At 38.1% G+C, this 18,815-nt stretch overlaps 1 protein-coding gene across 2 annotated transcripts in view; it reads left to right on the top strand.

The window, feature by feature from the left end:
• Positions 1 to 18,815, top strand: part of LOC133126828 (excitatory amino acid transporter 5-like) — a 40,579-nt gene that overhangs the window by 3,741 nt on the left and 18,023 nt on the right. For both annotated transcript variants that reach the window (XM_061239238.1, XM_061239237.1), the window contains exon 2: positions 9,808 to 9,887. In XM_061239238.1, coding sequence (XP_061095222.1) covers positions 9,808 to 9,887 — 80 coding nt within the window. The remainder of the gene's footprint in view (positions 1 to 9,807; positions 9,888 to 18,815) is intronic.

Here is an 18,815-nt window from a genome sequence, read left to right as displayed (position 1 = left end):
GAGCCTCCAACACTAAGTTGAAACCAAAATATATTGGATTCAGCATTGATCTGCAGTATTTTTTCAAGTGTTGGTATACTCACAATACATTCAATTAGTGACTTGAAATATAAGCAACAGACAACTCAATGTCAATCAAAACATAATTTAAACCAGATGAATCGATATAGTACCTTGTAGCTGCCTTGTAGCAGGCAGAAACAATCTTTGATGTGCAATATCCGTGGCTTCAAAAGAGCCATTACCATGGTAATCAATCAAGTGCATGCAACTGAGGGGAAAATAGGGCAGATGTTAGGGGTCATGTAAAGTTTATCAATGCTTCCTCAGCGACGCAGGATCCAGAAGCAGGTTGCTCATAACCGTACAGTCTCATATGCTCCTATTGTTCAGATCCTTCCCATTCTCGCCAGCGGATATGAGTTTTTATTTTCAGACGTACAGATATTGATGTCAGACAGAGGACGTGAGGCTCATGGACATTGTGGGGCAGAGCAGGACAGCTGAATTACAATAGCGACAGGCTGGCATTAGCAGAGACCAGTGAACTGAAAACCTTCAGTGTGCTGGTCCTCCATTGCAACAGCTCATCGGTTCACTGACCTGCACTGCACCTTGTGTGAAGTGTGACGTCTCTCTCCACATCCACAAGAGTACGCTCCACTCTCCACCCCCAATGCAAGCCACTGTACTGTTTTAAGTCAAATCTCACCTGTTCTTCACTTCCATGGAGTTAGTTTGAATATCTGCTCAGTCCTCTGTATTTCATATGAGGCTGCTGCTGATGGCATCCTTCCTCTTATATATAGTTTTTGCATTGATAACCTTATTATTTTAATTATTTTCAAATTGTTAAAGGAGAACTTTCAACTTGGACCAATTTTTGTGAACTATTTCCACCATGCTGACAATACTTTTGACGCATCTTTCTTTGTGGAGCTTCAATCACGCCAAGAACTGCAATGCAGTCTAATGGTGAATGCTATCACACCTTCAAATGGCTAATTTTCCACAGCATCTGTTGAGTGCACACTGTAATTCAATCCCCATAAAGAATGTAGGGATTGAGAGACTATTGGCTGCTAAGCAACTGCAGATACTGCCTGCACAAAACCTGCCGTTATCTCTCTCTCTTTCTCTATGCCCTGACACAGTTATGTACTTCCTCATCTGCCATTGAAAAGGAATTGCAAATCGTGCAGGTGCTTGTGTCGATGCTTTGCCGCAGTGAAAAGAAGGAAGCTGACCAACCTGACCACCTGACCACCTGATCCATGGCGGTGACTTGAATGTTTGACACTGGTATGCAGGAAAGACAGAAGAGAAAACTTGTATACTATATAGGCCATATATAGAAAGGCCATACATACTAGAGAAAAAAAAAAAAACATTTACAGTACATGATATTCTGTACATGAAATACATGCTCCACCAAGAACGTGATCTATGCCCTGAGCTGCCCATCCTCATTGCTGCATGTGGGTAAGACAAACAGAACATCTGAACATAGGAGCCTCATTAGGACCCTGGATCTAGGGAGTACAGCTGCTTGACACTTCATGGAGGCTCATCTCAATATTTTGTCATTTAACATGTAAAAGCTCGAAGCAGAGGGGGTGATGTTGAAAAAGATAAAAAAGGGAAACATTTTGCCTGTTGTGATATTGATTGGGTTTATATTACATTTTCTATAAGGACTGGCAACTGTCTTGAGTTCATTGCTGCATAGTATAGATCAGGGGTCGGCAACCCTGGTCCTGGAGAGCCGCAGGGTGTGCTGGCTTTCGTTGTTGCTTGGCATTAATTGATCAATGAAAGCCGTTGATTACACGGTTAACTCACCTCACCTGGTTTCTTGGGTCTGAGTCGCTTGCTTATTTTAAGGTGGAGACGAAAGCCAGCACACCCTGCGGCTCTCCAGGACCAGGGTTGCCGACCCCTGGTATAGATATATAATGTATGCATTAATGTTTTCTCCATCTATGGAGTGTGATGCACAAAAGGATATTTTATATTTGCAATACATTGTTCTGTCTTTCCTGCGTAGTACGTATCAGTGTTGAATATTCAAGTATCTGCCTTGGCTTACAAAGATCAGGTGGTTCGTAACACATGCTGTACACAGTATGTATGGGTATTGCTGCATTTGGTCTGTTGAGACCTGACAAAGATCCACTGGGATTGAAATGTTTGCTTTCGAAGGTGTGTAAGGAGCACAACAGAAGTTCAGTGTGAGGCTTCCTTCTTTTCATTTTTATGCTTCCGAGGCTAGCACCTTATTAACTGGATGTCCATATGACACACTGTCTCTAATACTGAATAATAAGTCCAGCAGGGCAGGAAGGAGCTGTTTTACAGATGATAGAAACATTTTTAATCTCTGACCTGGGTCAGTGAGGGTTTTTTTGCATTTATTTCTTTTTTCAGCCTGCAATTTTCTGTCACTGTGGTAACAGGATATACCATTTGCATAATTTATTTTAGCATGCCATGGCTTTAGCGACAGCAGTTTCTTATTTTGTTATGTGGGTGGTAAAACGAGTGAGGGGGGGTCCCTCACCTTCTCTGCATTTTGGAAATCCACATACTACAAGAAATAAGGTAATGTCAGTGTCCTTTTCACAAGTGTACAGCGGACCAAATGCTTCATAGTTTCTCATTCTAAAAATGTGCTAAATCGGAGAAATGTTGATAGAATGTCCATTGTTTACTCTCTGGAGGAATTGTCTCAATGCTGTATGCTTCTACAAATGTACTTGTACATAGAAATGCTATTATCTACATTTTGTATGGGCTCTCCTGAACACTATGAGCCCAAGTACAACCATCTCTGACCAGTATTTGTAATTTAGTTGCAGAGAAAATGTGTTACCCCCATCTGTGTGTAAGAATATTCAGTATAACTTCAGCTAATCAAAGAACCAACTATGGGCATGTTATCGAAGTGACGACTAAAAATAATTTTAGTTAATGACATTATGTTTCCAATGGTGTATTGTTTGTTAGGCTTGCATGAAGCAACACAGTATTTTTTCACCTGTGTAACGAAACTGTAGCATCTTTAATATGCACGTGTCTGTTGTGCTTTGGTGATGTATACTACTCCCCATGATGTATTTAAGAAAAACAAACAGGTTACAAGGATATAGCAGGTATCTATAGTTCTCAAAGGGCTATAAAATGAAATTATAATTGTAAAATTGCACTAAAATGAGTTTTCTTGAATGAAGGTGCACTTACTCTATGTACACTTACGCTAAGAAAATTGTGAGAAATACATACTCACACAAAGAAAAATGTATGAATAAGTGGTTAAATGAGTAACATGCATTTATTTATCAATCTATTCATATACTTATTCATATACTTCATTTACCTAGCTTATATTTACTGTATGTGCATGCATTCGCAAATATATTCATGAATGAACTTTATATCTATATTAGACAACAAAACTAATTATTGCATCTTGATAAGGTTCAAATCTACTATGCAGATTTTATTTGAGGGCAGAGCAAGATCCCATACAGCTACACATTTTGTATTTCTATACTTATGTCATGACACTGATCATTATTATTTGGTACTGCCAGTTGAGCTGCAAACCCTGTTTGTCCCCATCAAGTTTGATAGGCTATGTCAATATTACTTTGATTGAATGATATTAAACAAAATTTCTGCTCGCTTTTGCTGTTCATAATTCATGCTGGTACACAACAGAGGGTCTGGGGCAGTGGTGCGTGACAAGGGCCAAGGGACTTCTGTTCTTAATAGTTTAATTGGCTCAATCATATCTTATCTGACATGTGTATGATTACTGGCTACAGCTGCAGACTGCAAGTCCAATTATATTATTGTGCTCAAGTACACGCTTGAACCAGGGTAATTTATAGAGCTGTCAGCCTATTAAAAACAAGGCAATTTGGCAACTCGTTCACCGAGTTGCTCACTGCGTGAACACCATATTAATGGTTCCATGAGCACGATACATAAAAATAAAATGAGGAATATGCATTTCTAAGGCAAATTTCCACCATTAATGATAGTGATGGTGATTCCTAATAATTTCTCACCATTTGAGGTTCAGTTATAAAAACGGGTAGCACCATTGTCAGGGGTACAGTATATTTTTATTGCAATACTCAGATATACAAGCCTGTTGTGAATCCTATGAGAACTCTACTAAGAATGTGAGAGAGGCTGACCAAGAAGTCTCCCATTTACTGTAGAGGATTCTGAAGCAGTGGCAAGCACTGATATGACACAATTTAGGCTGCAGGTTAGAATATAAGCTAGAGATATTGGAATGTAAGGAAATGTAATGAAAAGAGAATATTTAGTTCCTGCTTTCATTCACCACACACTATTCTCCGGGCACTTCTCTTCCTCAGTGGGGGATGTACACATTTCTCCCTCAATTCATTGGTGTATGACCACACACATCTCCAAGATCATTGTAATGGAAACTAGGAGGAAGGAACTTTGGCTATTTTGACAGATGCCTTGCCAAATCACCCAAATGCATCTTGTTTGTCAACCTGCTATCTACATGTACAAAGGTGAAACCTCCAAAGATACTTTAGTTTCATATGTGCCTCACATGCACGTGTGCTGTACTCCTTGTATGTCCACATGCATGCTTGGCTTTGTTTGTTTCATTTACTCTAAAAGTTTTATGAGATTTTTTACTCCCACAATTGTTCATTTTAGACAGCCAAAGGAGCGCCAGACTTCTGTGATATCAAAATGTAATCCTTACATCACTACCCTCTTTAGCTGCCATTATCACACTTGTGTCTTGTTTCTTATTCTCTCTCTTTCTCCCTTGGTCTCCCCATACTTATGTTTCTTTAGGTCACTATAATCACAGGAGAAATTCAGACTTGAAGCTCTATTAGGATGAGGTGTGAGGTTTCTTCTTCTTCTTCTTCCATACTACTGTATGAAGTAGCCTATCTATGGGGGACTATGGGGATGGCATACAGAAGGGAGAGCCCTGGAAATAAATTACTCTTTTGATATGAGCTGTACAAATACAATGGAACTTGCTAGTTTGCAGTGAGAACATCATGAATGAAAACACAGACTGGCTACTTGACATACTGCTGTAAATACCTGTGGTTTTTTTTTGGCCCCGTTAACCCCAATCCCCAATCCCAAAATGACCATATGAAATATAAAATAAAAAACTCATTCATACGAATACAGTCGTTCAGAGAACAGATAATACTTGTATTTAAAAAAATAATAGGGGCTAGAATTGTCCACCCTCCCTTCACAAAGATAGCACGACAGAGTGGTCTATATAGTGAACATATTGAAACTTTATTTAATTTCTTCAGATCCTTTGTTCTATAAAAAAATATTATATTATAATATATATATATTTTTTAAAAATACAATATAGCTCATTACGTACTTATGTTATTTCATGCAGCCTTTTTTGCTCATCTTTATGAAAGTGCAAATAATTTTTGAGGAAATTGTAAATCCTCAATAGATATTTTTGTATGATTAATTGTAGTGTATTGTACTAGAGCTATCTTGGCATAATTCAACTGTGAAATAACCATCTTTATCTTGCAAATCAAATTTGTTTAGACTTTCTTGGTGGCATTGATCACAGTGTGTAGGAAATTGAATCAAAGTGTTAAAATGTCCTCATGATATTTTTAAGGGAAAAATATTGGTTGTGTGGTTCTACCACCCACGAATACATCTGATTTCACATTATTTCTACCTCCTGGCTGAAAGATTATGCAAATTGGCAAATCCAATGAAAAATGCAGCTTCGTTTAATGATAAAATATGCATTCCAAGACTGTGTGCAGCTGTAACTCACCTAAATCTATGTTACGCCCATCCAATATTTTGGCCAGTGTTTATATGCTCTTTATATTATGTAAATAAATAAGCAAAATTGATAAGTCATGGAAACTGTGTACATAAATAGTTTCCATGACATAAATGTAAGTATTTATGTCAATGTAAGGGGTATGGTTGGAAATCTAATACATCCTTTTCAGTGCCATTAAATGGAATATCGCAATGTATTTACATGATCATGATTTTTACAGCTCCATCATCCCAAACAAATCTCCTTATTCAACCTACAGTAATGTGGCCACTGAGTTTTAATTATACTGTCGGAAAGCAACTTGAAACGCGTGTCATCCAATTTAATTAACTGTGTATATCATTCTAGACAAGAATACAGACAAGAAATATCTGGCATCTTTTGTATGGGCTTATTTTGACCCTTTGTAATTGTATAGGCGGCACGGATGGTGCAGTGGGTTGCACTGCCGCCTCACAGCAAGGACGTCCTGGGTTCGAATCCCCGTTGGCTGGGGCCTCTCTGTGTGGAGTTTGCATGTTCGCGTGGGTTTCCTCTGGGTACTCTGGTTTCCTCCCACAGTCCAAAGACATGCAGGATAGGCTGATTGGAGAGTCTAAATTGCCCATAGGTATGAGTGTGTGTGTGAGTGAATGGTGTGTGTGCCCTGCGATGGACTGGCGACCTGTCCAGGGTGTATTCCTGCCTTTCGCCCAATGTATGCTGGGATAGGCTCCAGCCCCCCTGCGACCCTGTTCAGGATAAGCGGGTTAGGATAATGAATTGTATAAAATGTCATAAAATATACAACCACTTTTATTTTTATCTCAGATTTATTTGTGGATGATTCTGGTGGCACTTTCCCATACACATGCCAAACTTTCACTTCCTGTACCTCAGGCATTTCTGACAGATTTTTCATATTTATGGATAAAAAGCTAGTCATTTGGGAGACAATAAGAAGGCGACAAGCAAAGTGTCATAATCTTTCTTTCGCAATAATTTAGCATTTCTCTTAGCATAATAGGAGGGTTGATGAACAAGCCATTATCATTATCAGCCATTATCAGTATATTGTGGTCTGATCCTTCCTGCAGAGGAGGTTTTCTTCAGCCATTTTACAGTTTTTTCTCCTTATTAGATCATCCATTTGACACCACAGCCTATCCCTGTATTTCAGGGTTAGGGTTATTGTACCTTAGAGAACGGAAGCACTATCTAACAGCACTATTTCAAACGTTACCATTAACTCAAGGTGCCAGCGAATGTGGGTGTGTAATTTTGTGACTCCAGGGTCACATCCAATGGGAAACTTTTGCTACATTTTGTCGGGGCTGAACATGACCCTGGCATTAGCGCAACTGCTGTGCAGTTGTAAATGAGACTGGTAGAATAAGAATAAATGAACTGTTGCTGTGGTGTTTGGTTGGTTTTATTATTGCAATCAGATTGAGAAATTATTTCCCTTTAAAAACAGTGCATTATCTCCATAGCCAGCTGCTAATTTTGTCATTATGAGAGACTCAGTAAAGAGTGTCTTTACAGACCATTACTGGTGAAATAAAAAAAGGTGACTCAATAGTTATAATTTTAATAATTATATTCCCCCTCAAACGAAATATATGTCCCATGCATACAGTATGCCAGTGCTAAAAGCTATGAATATTCAGAGACTGATCAGGAGTAGGAGGCAGCCAGCATAGGTGATTTTCAATCAGCCTCTCCATTGTGAATCTGTACTCCTGAATCTGAGGACAGCAATGAAGATGGCATTTGAATTCATTATACCTTTTTTTTGTCAATGTTCGGCTTAATACCATCCATCCATTATCTGAACCCGCTTATCCTGAACAGGGTCGCAGGGGGGCTGGAGCCTATCCCAGTATACATTGGGCGAAAGGCAGGAATACACCCTGGACAGGTCGCCAGTCCATCGCAGGGCACACACACCATTCACTCACACACTCATACCTAAGGGCAATTTAGACTCTCCAATCAGCCTAACATGCATGTCTTTGGACTGTGGGAGGAAACCAGAGTACCCGGAGGAAACCCACGCAGACACAGGGAGAACATGCAAACTCCGCACAGAGAGGCCCCGGCCGACGGGGATTCGAACCCAGGACCTCCTTGCTGTGAGGCGGCAGTGCTACCCACTGCACCATCCGTGCCGCCCCCGGCTTAATACCACTATTTCAAAAATCCTCACGTGAACACTCAACATCCGAAGAGTACGCAAATCAACTAATAACAAATAATAATCCCACTTATAAAATGAAAGTGGGAAAAGGTAACCAATGCTATTTCAAGTCACTTGTTTTCTTTTCATGTCTGAAAATTTTGAATGTGAATGTGAAATAAATCACAAAAGGCAAATGTTTTTGAAGGGTACTCACTAGGGAAATGACTCCATAGCCAACCAGTCCCTACACTCTCATGCAATTTGTGTCTCTGTAATCTCAATCGTCTCTCTGGTGAATCCAAGGCATGCCACATATAATGCAACTTTAAATGAAGTTGCTGGTGTGTTCTGGGCATTGATAAAGGCAACAAAATTATATAGCTCAGTATACTACTGTTTGGTTTAAATGCAAGCGCATTATTCAACACCAAACTTGCATAGCACTGAATGTTTCCAATGACACACCCCCTATTCCGCTGCCAAACCCATGCTGACTCAAACAAGTTTAGTGAAGATCACGGAACTATCGAACCTAGCTCAGGCGAAAAAGTATTCTGTAAGCATCAGATGAAACTAACAATTCCATTTGCGTCTGGGCGTGTTTGCACTTGTGTTCTCACCAAATAGGGTCCAAAATGTCTACAGCTTCTGAACTGTGTAGTGTGTAACCCCCAAATAACAATGTTTTTTGCAACTTTTGTGCATTCACATTAAAAAATGCTCACTCTCTCTCTGCCCTGCAGAGCGATTCTGTTAGCCATCAGCAGGTGTGTTGACTCTGGCCTAAGTCCTGAGGAAAGAAACAGGCCAGATGCTTTTTCACTCTGTACGCCTGTGCAGCAGAATATTTCCATGTCTTCAGCCAGAACTTATTATCTCAATATTTCTCTACTCCCTGCAAATGGAGTATAAAGGGAAAAGGAAAGGGGCCATTTTGATGGGGGAGGCGCGAGTATTGCAAAACCTTGCACAATATTTTTTTCTCACAGTCCACGCTGAAAATGTTTCATAATGCACAAATCACTTCAAAGCTGAATTGTGGAATACATACTACATTCACATGAATATAGTGACATTTTATTCTAACTCAAAATAAGGTTTTCGAAGCCTCCTTTCAGTTCCTTTATATGGTATGCCACAATGTTCTTCATAGACTTAATAAGCTAAAGCAAAGCACACACATTGCCCAGTAAACAGCATAGAATGTGTTGATTGAAATGTCATTATGAGTCATCCAAGATGTATTGAGTAAGCCATTGTCAGATCTATATCTTTTCACAAGGTTCTCAAAGCAAAAGCTTTGAACCATTTATATATATTTGTGCTGATTTCTTTAGCCATTGCAATTAATTGGTTGTGTTATTAGTGAGTCTAATTAAAAATGTCACAGCAATGAAGAACAGTAATAGAAAGAGGAACAGGGAAGAAGGAATATAAACACTGTATCCAGTCTAGATATGGAAATGCATGTGTGAGTTCCCCACTGGTATTTCATTGCTCCTGTTGATCTACCTCTGACCCCAAAGTGTTGCACAGCCAATCCAGAGGTTGTCAAAGGTTGCCAAAAAAAAGCCTTGATTCCATTATGATTATTTAATCCATCTCTGGTATTGCAGAGGTTTACTCAGCTATTCCTTGAATTCATGGTCATGATTTAAAGTCTCTCCCTGAGTATACTGTATATGCATATAATAACAGATCACTGCTGCCTGCCTTTTAAAGAAGTGCATTTTGTTTCTATTGTTTGCCTCTTATCCCACCTGATATCTTTGTTTGTTCTCTTCTGTAGGAGGTCAAATATTTCCAATTCCCAGGAGAGCTGTTAATGAGGATGCTGAAGATGCTCATTCTACCACTTGTTGTGTCCAGGTAATCAACACTCTTGGTGATGGCAGTTAAAGTCTCTCTTTTCAAATGATTCTTTTAAACTCAACTCATGTAACCTTTCAGGCTTCTAACCAAAGAGCTATGGAGTTGAAATACAGTACAGTGAAATTCACATTTTCTTTGTACAGTATTCTTTTATTATCTATGATTTTTGCTTTGATATTGCTCTACTTATAGACCCCGTTGATTTGATTGAAAGTCAGTTCATGGAGGTGGAGACTAGCATGTACAGCCTTTAAAAAAATCTTGTGCATCAGTGTATTATATGACTATGCTGTCCACCAGCTATGCAGTGCACAGGACTGACCAGAGGGGTCACTATTGCACCGGGAGACAAGCAATAACCTACTGAGTGATACTACTGCTAATTGGGTATTGCTCCTGGACACAGTTTGTATTGGCACAGTCAATCCGATTCAGGCCACAAGGCACATAACACAGCTGAAGGCTAGTGTGTTGGCTAATGGAAACGGCACACCCCTAAACAGTGCCATATTGAGAGCTTAAGAGATAACTGCCTGCTCTTTTAGTAACAAGGTTATTTAAAGGTACAATAGGTAAGATTTTTGTGTTAAAACATTGTTACAAGACCTTTGTAAATCCATTTCTATCATTGAAAAAGGCTCACTGACATGTTGACTCACCCTCTGCCTTTGTTTATAGTCCTTAAATTCGGGTTTCAAAATATACAGTTGACAGCCCAACACAGAACTGTACAATAATTCAAGTTCATTGGTTGAAAACTGGTTCTAGTTGCCACAGCCAATGGTGTTTCAACGTCAGCACGTTTACAGAGAAGGGAGCGGGATAAACTGTGTTGTGGTTTGAAGGTTTTTGTTGCTGCTATTTCTCTCTTGACCATTAGAAGTCCGAAATTGCCTATTGTACCTTTAACTTAGTTTGGATTTTTGGTGCAATATTTTGTTAATAAATACTATGCTACTAATACTATGAGTTTCATATAGCCTACTATTTGCTTTCATAATCAAAATATATTCATATACAACTGGACTTACTGCCTTTGAGAGGATATATTACATTATATAATGAAATCTATATCCAGAGATATTTTGTTGGATGGAAGTACATGGTCCTTTGATGAGGACCTTTATGCAGACTATTGTTTGTATTTTTAATTAAGTTTAGGAATGTGAAAGAAAGCAAGTTTCATTAAGAGCTACAGTGTGTATCGCCATAACAGGTGAAGGTAAATGTGTGTAGCTGGAAGCTGATTTGCTAATTGGGGATCAGCTGTAGAGTCAGCATCAATAGTGTGCAATGCTATAGGTCTGTGCCATGGTTTCTCATCTCCTTTTCTTCAGCCTTTCTTCTTCACAGTTCTCTCATTCACCTTTATTGTGGCTCTAAAGGAAAGAGCTTGTCAGAGACCCACACAGAAATATTACAAAATGCTATTTTTTTATTTTTTAAGCTTGACTGATGCTGAAAGCTATTTTCATAGAGAAAACAGAGATAGGAGCGCATCCGTGGTAAAATGTAAAATCCAAAACCCACCCCAATGAAGGCCTGTGTGCCACAACGCATTGGTGCGTGTTTTTTTAATTCTTGCCTATGCATTAGCCATATAATAAAGGCTTTTTAACGCATCCAAATCAAGTGCCTTGGTCACCATCCCTATCTGACTATTTTCAGTTGCCTAAAACTGAACTGAAACTGCCTACAAAATAAATGTAGAATAAAACCATTTAAAATGAGAAAATCACTCATTGCTAGAGTATGTGCTTTCATCTCTCTCTCAGATACCTGAATTATTAATGTACTGCATGGATTACGCTTCTCAAATATTGATTGACTGGGGTACTGTACAATTAACAGCTGAATAGCATTTAGTCTGAAAAACATATTATGCACATTCCATATTAGGCTACATTATTACATTTTTTATTTAAAAAATGTATATAATACAAGTATATATAATAGAAGTATATAAGTATAGAAGTATACTAAGTTTCCTTCTATACTGTTGTTATATTTTATGAATTATATAACAGTGAGTATTGTAAAGGGACAGGCTCTTTGCAATGGGCAAGCAGTCCTGCTTATAAAAACAAATTCTCATACTTTCATTCCAAGCACCACAATTTTCTGCACATTTCACTGTTTGTGGTTTTTCACTGTTACAGTTTATGTGGAGGTCTGTGTGCCGTGACTCTATGTGTTGTACACTGCGATGTTACAGTGGATCTCTGGCTCCTGGGAGGAGTCATCTCAATGGATAGAGTATGTGTGGCAACGTGGCCAATGCTGTATCTCAAGTAATTTGATGGCTTTAAGACTTTCCACTGTTTTCAATTACAATTCATTTTGGTGGCTGAGAGATTGATACTGGAAAATTCTTTATACTGTTACTCACAGACATAAACCCAATATATTTTAGTCCCTATTTCCAGTGTCTACAGCTGCAAAAGTTTACCATTTCATCCCATTGCAGCCAACAAATGATTGCGGTGCTGAACATTGCCAAGGTTCTGTACTGTTTGCTTAACAAGTCTACGTACATTGATCGCTTAACAATATTATTAACAAATGTTTTTACATGACATTCTACATGTTCCTCTGACAGGATTAACCTGTATTTGCAGGTCCCATTTTGACAACATTTGAAAATGAGTATGCTAATATTATTGTTAATTGTTATTGTTATTATTATTCATATTTATACATATGACTCACATGCCTTTTAAATTATATTTGAATCTTTTTAAAAGCAGTGAAATTATTAAATCCAGAATTATCCAGAATTATTTATTATTATCCGCAATAATAAATGATAAATAAGCACGAAAAATGCTGTAAACCAAAAAATAACAGTTATTGACATAAGTTTTCTTTTCCAACATGTGTAAAGCAGTGGGCTTTTTGAATAGCTAAGGAGCACAAAAGGAGCACATGAGATCTGTTTCACCTGTTTCATTTTGTGGTAAGAATATTGCCAATTGTGTAATTGATTGTGGTAATGACACAGCAATTTTGTAGTTTATGGATACACTCCATAGATCACAAACGGATGAGATCAAACTTGATCATTTTTTGTTATATAGAGCAGACATGAATACAAGAAGAGGAGGTGTGATGATATGTCTCTTCCCACAATGCTTCAGAACTTGCTATTATTAAAGTAAACCCTTTATCTTTTGAATGTATATTTGTGAAGCTAATACTTCATGAAAACAAACATCTGAGTATGGGTAGTATCTATACGCCTCCACCTGTTCTTCCTAACTCTACAAATTGTATAGTGTCAACCATTACTTCATTTGAGCATGATTATTCTTGGTGACTTCAACAGTAATTGGCTAGACCGCTCCTCTCTGAATAACAAAATACACAGTTCATCAATGAGCCTACTAGAGTTGACCACAAGTCATTAATAGACTGGATACTTGTTACTCATCCTGACATAATTATTAAATCTGGGTACTATCCAATTTTCTTAGTGATCATTCAGTTATTTTTAGCGTTATTTACGTTTCCCAGTCTCCCGCCAAAATATATTTGAGTCAGACAATGCAAGAACATTAATGTTGAACATTTTATACATGACCAGCTCAATATGATTTGGAAAAGGTTTCAACTCATACCTTATATTGAAGATGGTTGGAACAGTGAAATGAGTCACTGATAAACATGCCCCCTGGAGGGAAATTCAAGTGAAAGGTCAACATTTACCTTGGATCAGCTCTGATCTGATCAGTCTTTTTTATTAACGGGATAAGGCCTGGGGGAATTATAGAAGAACTAAAGATCCTGCTCACTGGGAAACATGTAGAACATTAAGGAATCTATGTAAGACAAAAACACATAATGCCAAATGCCCCAAAAAAATGGCCTCTCTGCTTCATAATCCAAAACAGATGTGGAAGAAAGTAAACAAATCTAACAAACATTCCAGTACCCAAATTTGAATGAATAATAATATCACGCATGATTCCTCTGTTATAGTTAATTATTTTAATCAGCATTCTACTGATGTTGTTCTTGCCATTAATGATTTAATGATTGACTGTGCTCCTGGACCAGATGGCCTTGAGGCTAAATTTATTAAACTAGCTGCCCAGGTTCTAATGTATCCATTTGTTGACCTATTTAATCTATTTATATCTACCTGTGTACTCCCACCCATTTGGAAATGTGCCAAAGTTACTCCACTTCATAAGGGAGCTAACTCTCATGATCTTAATAATTATTTCCATTATCAGCTCTGTAGGTAAAATATTTGAAAAGCTTATCTTAAGCCTAGCTTATCTACTGCATTTTTAAAATATACTAATTATGTGTTTTCAGCCTCTGGCAGTGGCAAACTTACTTGTGCAGTTTTCCTAGATTTGACCAAGGCCTTTGATGGTGTTGATCACTACCTTCTCCTTGAGAAATAATATGTCATTGGTGTCTCCCACTATACTTTACTTTGGTTTAATTAATATCTTCACAATAGCTGTCGGTGTGTCAATCTGATTACTTAATTTTGGAAAAGGATGTACCAAAAGGGTCGTCCTTAGAGCAATTAATTTTCTCCATATTTATTAACGATCTTCCACAAATTTGCTATGACTTGAATGTGCAATTGTATGCAGACGATACTGTTATTTAAACGTTCAAGGCCAGAATATCTGAAATTAAATGTTCCCTTCAATCAGAATTTTCTGTTATTGAAAACTGGCTTTCATGCAACAAACATTTGTTGAACAAGAAAAATGCTTTAATATGCTGTTTGGTTCTAATTATAATTTTGCCCAAACCTACAATGACTCTATTTATTTTAATGATGGAATGCCCCTTGTGAAAGTGGATACGTTTAAATATTATTACATTAATGGCATTTGGCAGACGCTCTTATCCAGAGTGATGTACAACAAAGTGCATACCCATAACCAGGAATAAGTGCGCTGAAAGACCCTAGAGGGAAATCAATTTCAACTGCTACCTGTACAACAAAGATAAGGACCAGGGCCTATTTTGTTTTTAACGAACAAATAAACAAACAAACAACAAAGCAAAAGTGACCAAACTTAACTATCCAAACACTGCTTACCAAGCCAACTAAAAATACCGATACACAAAGTAAATCACAAAGACAACAATTAAGGTTCACAGCAAGGTATGGAGGGATGGGGAGAGGTGCTGCTTGAAGAGGTGCGTCTTCAGTTTGCGCTTGAAGGTGGGGAGAGATTCTACAGTTCTGACCTCAACGGGGAGTTCGTTCCACCACCGTGGAGCCAGAACAGGCAGTACTCGTGAGCGTGAGGTGGAGGTTCGGAGAGGGGGAGGTGCCAAGCGCTAGCACCAATGTTTTGAATTTGATGCGAGCCATGACAGGCAGCCAGTGGAGGGAAGTAAGCATTATTATTGTAATGCTTATCCGTTATAGTCAAACAATGGCTGTATTTAGAGATTCCCTCCTTTTCTTTCCCATTTCTCATTTTATTTTCTCTTACATTATTTTTTCTTTCATTTTTCATGCTTTCTTCCCAAAGAAGTTATTTTCATCGATTTAATCTTCACCTGTCTTTGTTTTTTCTGGAATGTACATACAAGATTCCTTAGTTATTTATTTATATGTATTATTTACCATTTATCACATGGAGCAGACACCTTATGTGGGTAATGTGGGTTGGTTGGGTGTGATGTGTGGATGAGTGGATAAATGAGTATGCTTTTGTGTTTAGTCTGTGTTTTACTGTATTTTTTGTGTTTTGGATCCCCTTGAAAATTAGATTATCTCAAGGGGCTATCCTTCAATAAATTATATATACAAACAAATGTGACAAAACGTATGCAGTATTTTAGATGTACATTTGCAAAATATGTATATTTATTTTATCACATTGCATCAAAGAATAGATTGAGAGCTACACAATCTAGTATTACTAGTTAATCTTGAGCAAATTCTTTAGCAGTAAAATAAAACATTATGTTTTTGCAAACTGCAGTATTGAGAAATCAGCCTTTTTAAGTTATGCATACATTCTCTGCACAAGATCCATTGGCTTGTGGGTTAATAAAGTGATCACTGAGTGTATATAATCAGAAAAAAGCAAGACTATATAAATCTATTAATCATGCAAACAATAATTATCTTCTGGTCCCCAGTAATGAATTCGCGCATACATGTAATCAGACTCAATAGTCACAACACAAGGTTTTTTCAATAGAATATATTCATATTCCTGCTTTTGATGTTAAGTTAAATAATATTCGATAGATTAATAATGGTTCTTAATGATGTGTACCCAGCAAATGTATCTGGGCTACATGTTTTAGTGCAAATCTAATAGCCACTGCATACTATTTAAATGACAATATTACATTACAATGTAGGACTAAGTCCCCTGTATTATTAATCTGTATGGTAATGTCAAATCAGGCACATGCTTATTGCTTACCAAACAGACTGTGTAAGTTCATTTTTCTATGGTCTATATATCGTACCTACAGTATAGTAACTATTAGGCAGTTAGAAGTTCACAAATATTTACTCATTCCGGACTGAACAGGAGCCTGTCAGGCAGTGTATCGGGCCAAAGCACTGACGGATGATGTCCTTCACTGACACCAGTTCATTCCTGGTGCCACTGCATCCTCTGTTACTGCTGTCAGCTCACCAGAGTGGTACACATTAAGCGGTTGATCATATCACCAAGGGAGGACAACTGTAGTCAGCATGGTTTCTCCACCTCATCATCCACTTGCAGCGTTGGTCTCTGTGGTGCCTGCAGACGGCCTGCACCAGCTGTGCATGAAACCTGGCACAGTAGAGCTCAGCTGCAGGGTGGGCTGCAGCATAAAGGGGCAGCAGATGGTGGAAGGTTTTTTTAGAGGACAGCGGATGCTGTAGTGATGGTACAGGCTTTCATAACCTACAGTAGTTTATGGTTATTCAAGTATACCTTATTTCACAGCGTCGTGTTGTTATTATTATTATTAGTAGTAGTAGTAGTAGTAGTAGTAGTAGTACTTAGTAGTGTGATTACACACACACATACAGTACACACATATACTGTATATTGTTCATCTGCCATAAAAATATATCATACATTTTATAGCATTCTTTGAATTAGGCCACCTGTTTCTTAACCTGTTTCAAAGTATGACTATTTAAAAAATATGGGATAGATAAAATGCAGCCTTGTTGTTCACTTGTAGAAAACACATTTAAGGAGAATTAATTAATACATTTATCCCTGGCTCCTTTTAAACGAAACGTTTATGTGCATGCACTACCTTTTCTTTGTGGCTTATTGGTTCAAGACAACTGTAATTTTAAGGCCATGTAATTTCCGTGTCATTTAATCTGCCGTGAGATTTATTGCCTGAGTATGGTTTTGACTGTAACCCCAAGAAGACTTAATGACAGGTATAGTTTAAGACTGGGAAGGCCATGTTTTATTACTTCCTAGAATCATCAAGCCTGATGCCCAGCATTGATCTTTGGTGGTTTCCAATCCCCACAATTATTCAACCCACCTAAAGTTTTGGTCATCTTTATCAAACAATAGCATTTCATTCATTCTGTTTGACTACATGCGCAAAATCTAGTTTTGATAGTGTTTGCTTGAGCAATTTGTATCAAAGCAGCAGTGATTCAGTTGCTGAATAGCATGTGGGAGGTGAGAGGGACACATACACACCTGGGTCTGACGCCGTTTTTCAATTTCAGTTATTTTAAGCCCAAATATTTAGGAAAAGTTGTGAAAGGAGGGTATTGCATTTGTTGGTATAATTTCATAAAGTCTAAATGCCTGATGGCAATCACTCTGGCCTTTCTAGTGTTAATACTACTCCTACTGAATACACTCAATTATCACTTTATTAGGTAGAACTGTACACCAGCGTGTGAATGCAAATATTTAATCAGCCAATCATATGGCAGCAACTAAATGCATAAATGCATGCAGACGTGGTCACGAGGTTCAGTTGTTTTTCAGACCAAATGTCAGAATGCGGAAGAAATGTGATATATGTGACTTTGACCATGGAACAAACAACATCCAGTGAGCAGCAGTTCTGTGGGCAGTTGTTAATGAGAGAGGTCAGAGGAGAAGGGCCACACATTACAACAGTGATATGTAGAAGAGCATCTCTGAACTCACCTTTATTGTTACAAATGTTTCAGCAAATGTATTCAAAGGCCCCCCCAAAGTGGACATATAGCAGTCTGTAATTTGATACTATAATGGCTATGAAGCTGTAAAATCTTTTTTAATTTGATAAATAAATAAATACATAAATAAATAAATGTTTTGTTTTACCAGTAATCACCAGACAGGTAGTGCTACCTTCTTGTCTGTGCACTTCATATGGTTTATTTATGGTGAGCATAATGTAGTTTTGGGATGAAGTAAAATGTAAGCAAATCCCCTGTCTTGCCATTGATTGTTAACTTATTTACAAAATCTAACATTAAATAGTCCTTAAATAGTCCAAATTCAAAATGGCCTTTAGAGTGTTGAACATAATTCTGTTCTTTCATTAATTTGCACAATTACACAGAAAAGCTTCTTTCTAACTTTGTAACATTGGCTGCTTGCATGCGTGTGCGTGTGTGTATGTGAAACAGAAAGAGTGGGCGAGAGTGAGAGAGAGAGAAAATGAGAGAGATCTGCAGATCATGCATGCCCGTGTGTATATCTGTGTGTGCACATGCGTGTATGCGTGAGTGCGTGCATGCGTGTGAGGGTGTGTGTGTGTTTGCATATGTGTGCATGTGTGAATGCGTGTGAGTGTGTGTGCGTGTGTGCATACGTTTGTGTGCGTGTGTGTGTGTGAGTGTGTGTGAGTGTGTGTGTGTGTGCGTGTGTACATGCGTGTGTCTGAGTGTGTGCGTGTATGAGTGAGTGCGTGTATGAGTATGTGAGAAGATCAGACAGTAATCCCTCAGATCTGACAGAA

This window comes from Conger conger, chromosome 4 (genome assembly GCF_963514075.1).
Source record: "Conger conger chromosome 4, fConCon1.1, whole genome shotgun sequence".
In the NCBI taxonomy this organism is placed as follows: domain Eukaryota; kingdom Metazoa; phylum Chordata; class Actinopteri; order Anguilliformes; family Congridae; genus Conger; species Conger conger.
This window is presented reverse-complemented; position numbering and strand designations above follow the sequence as displayed.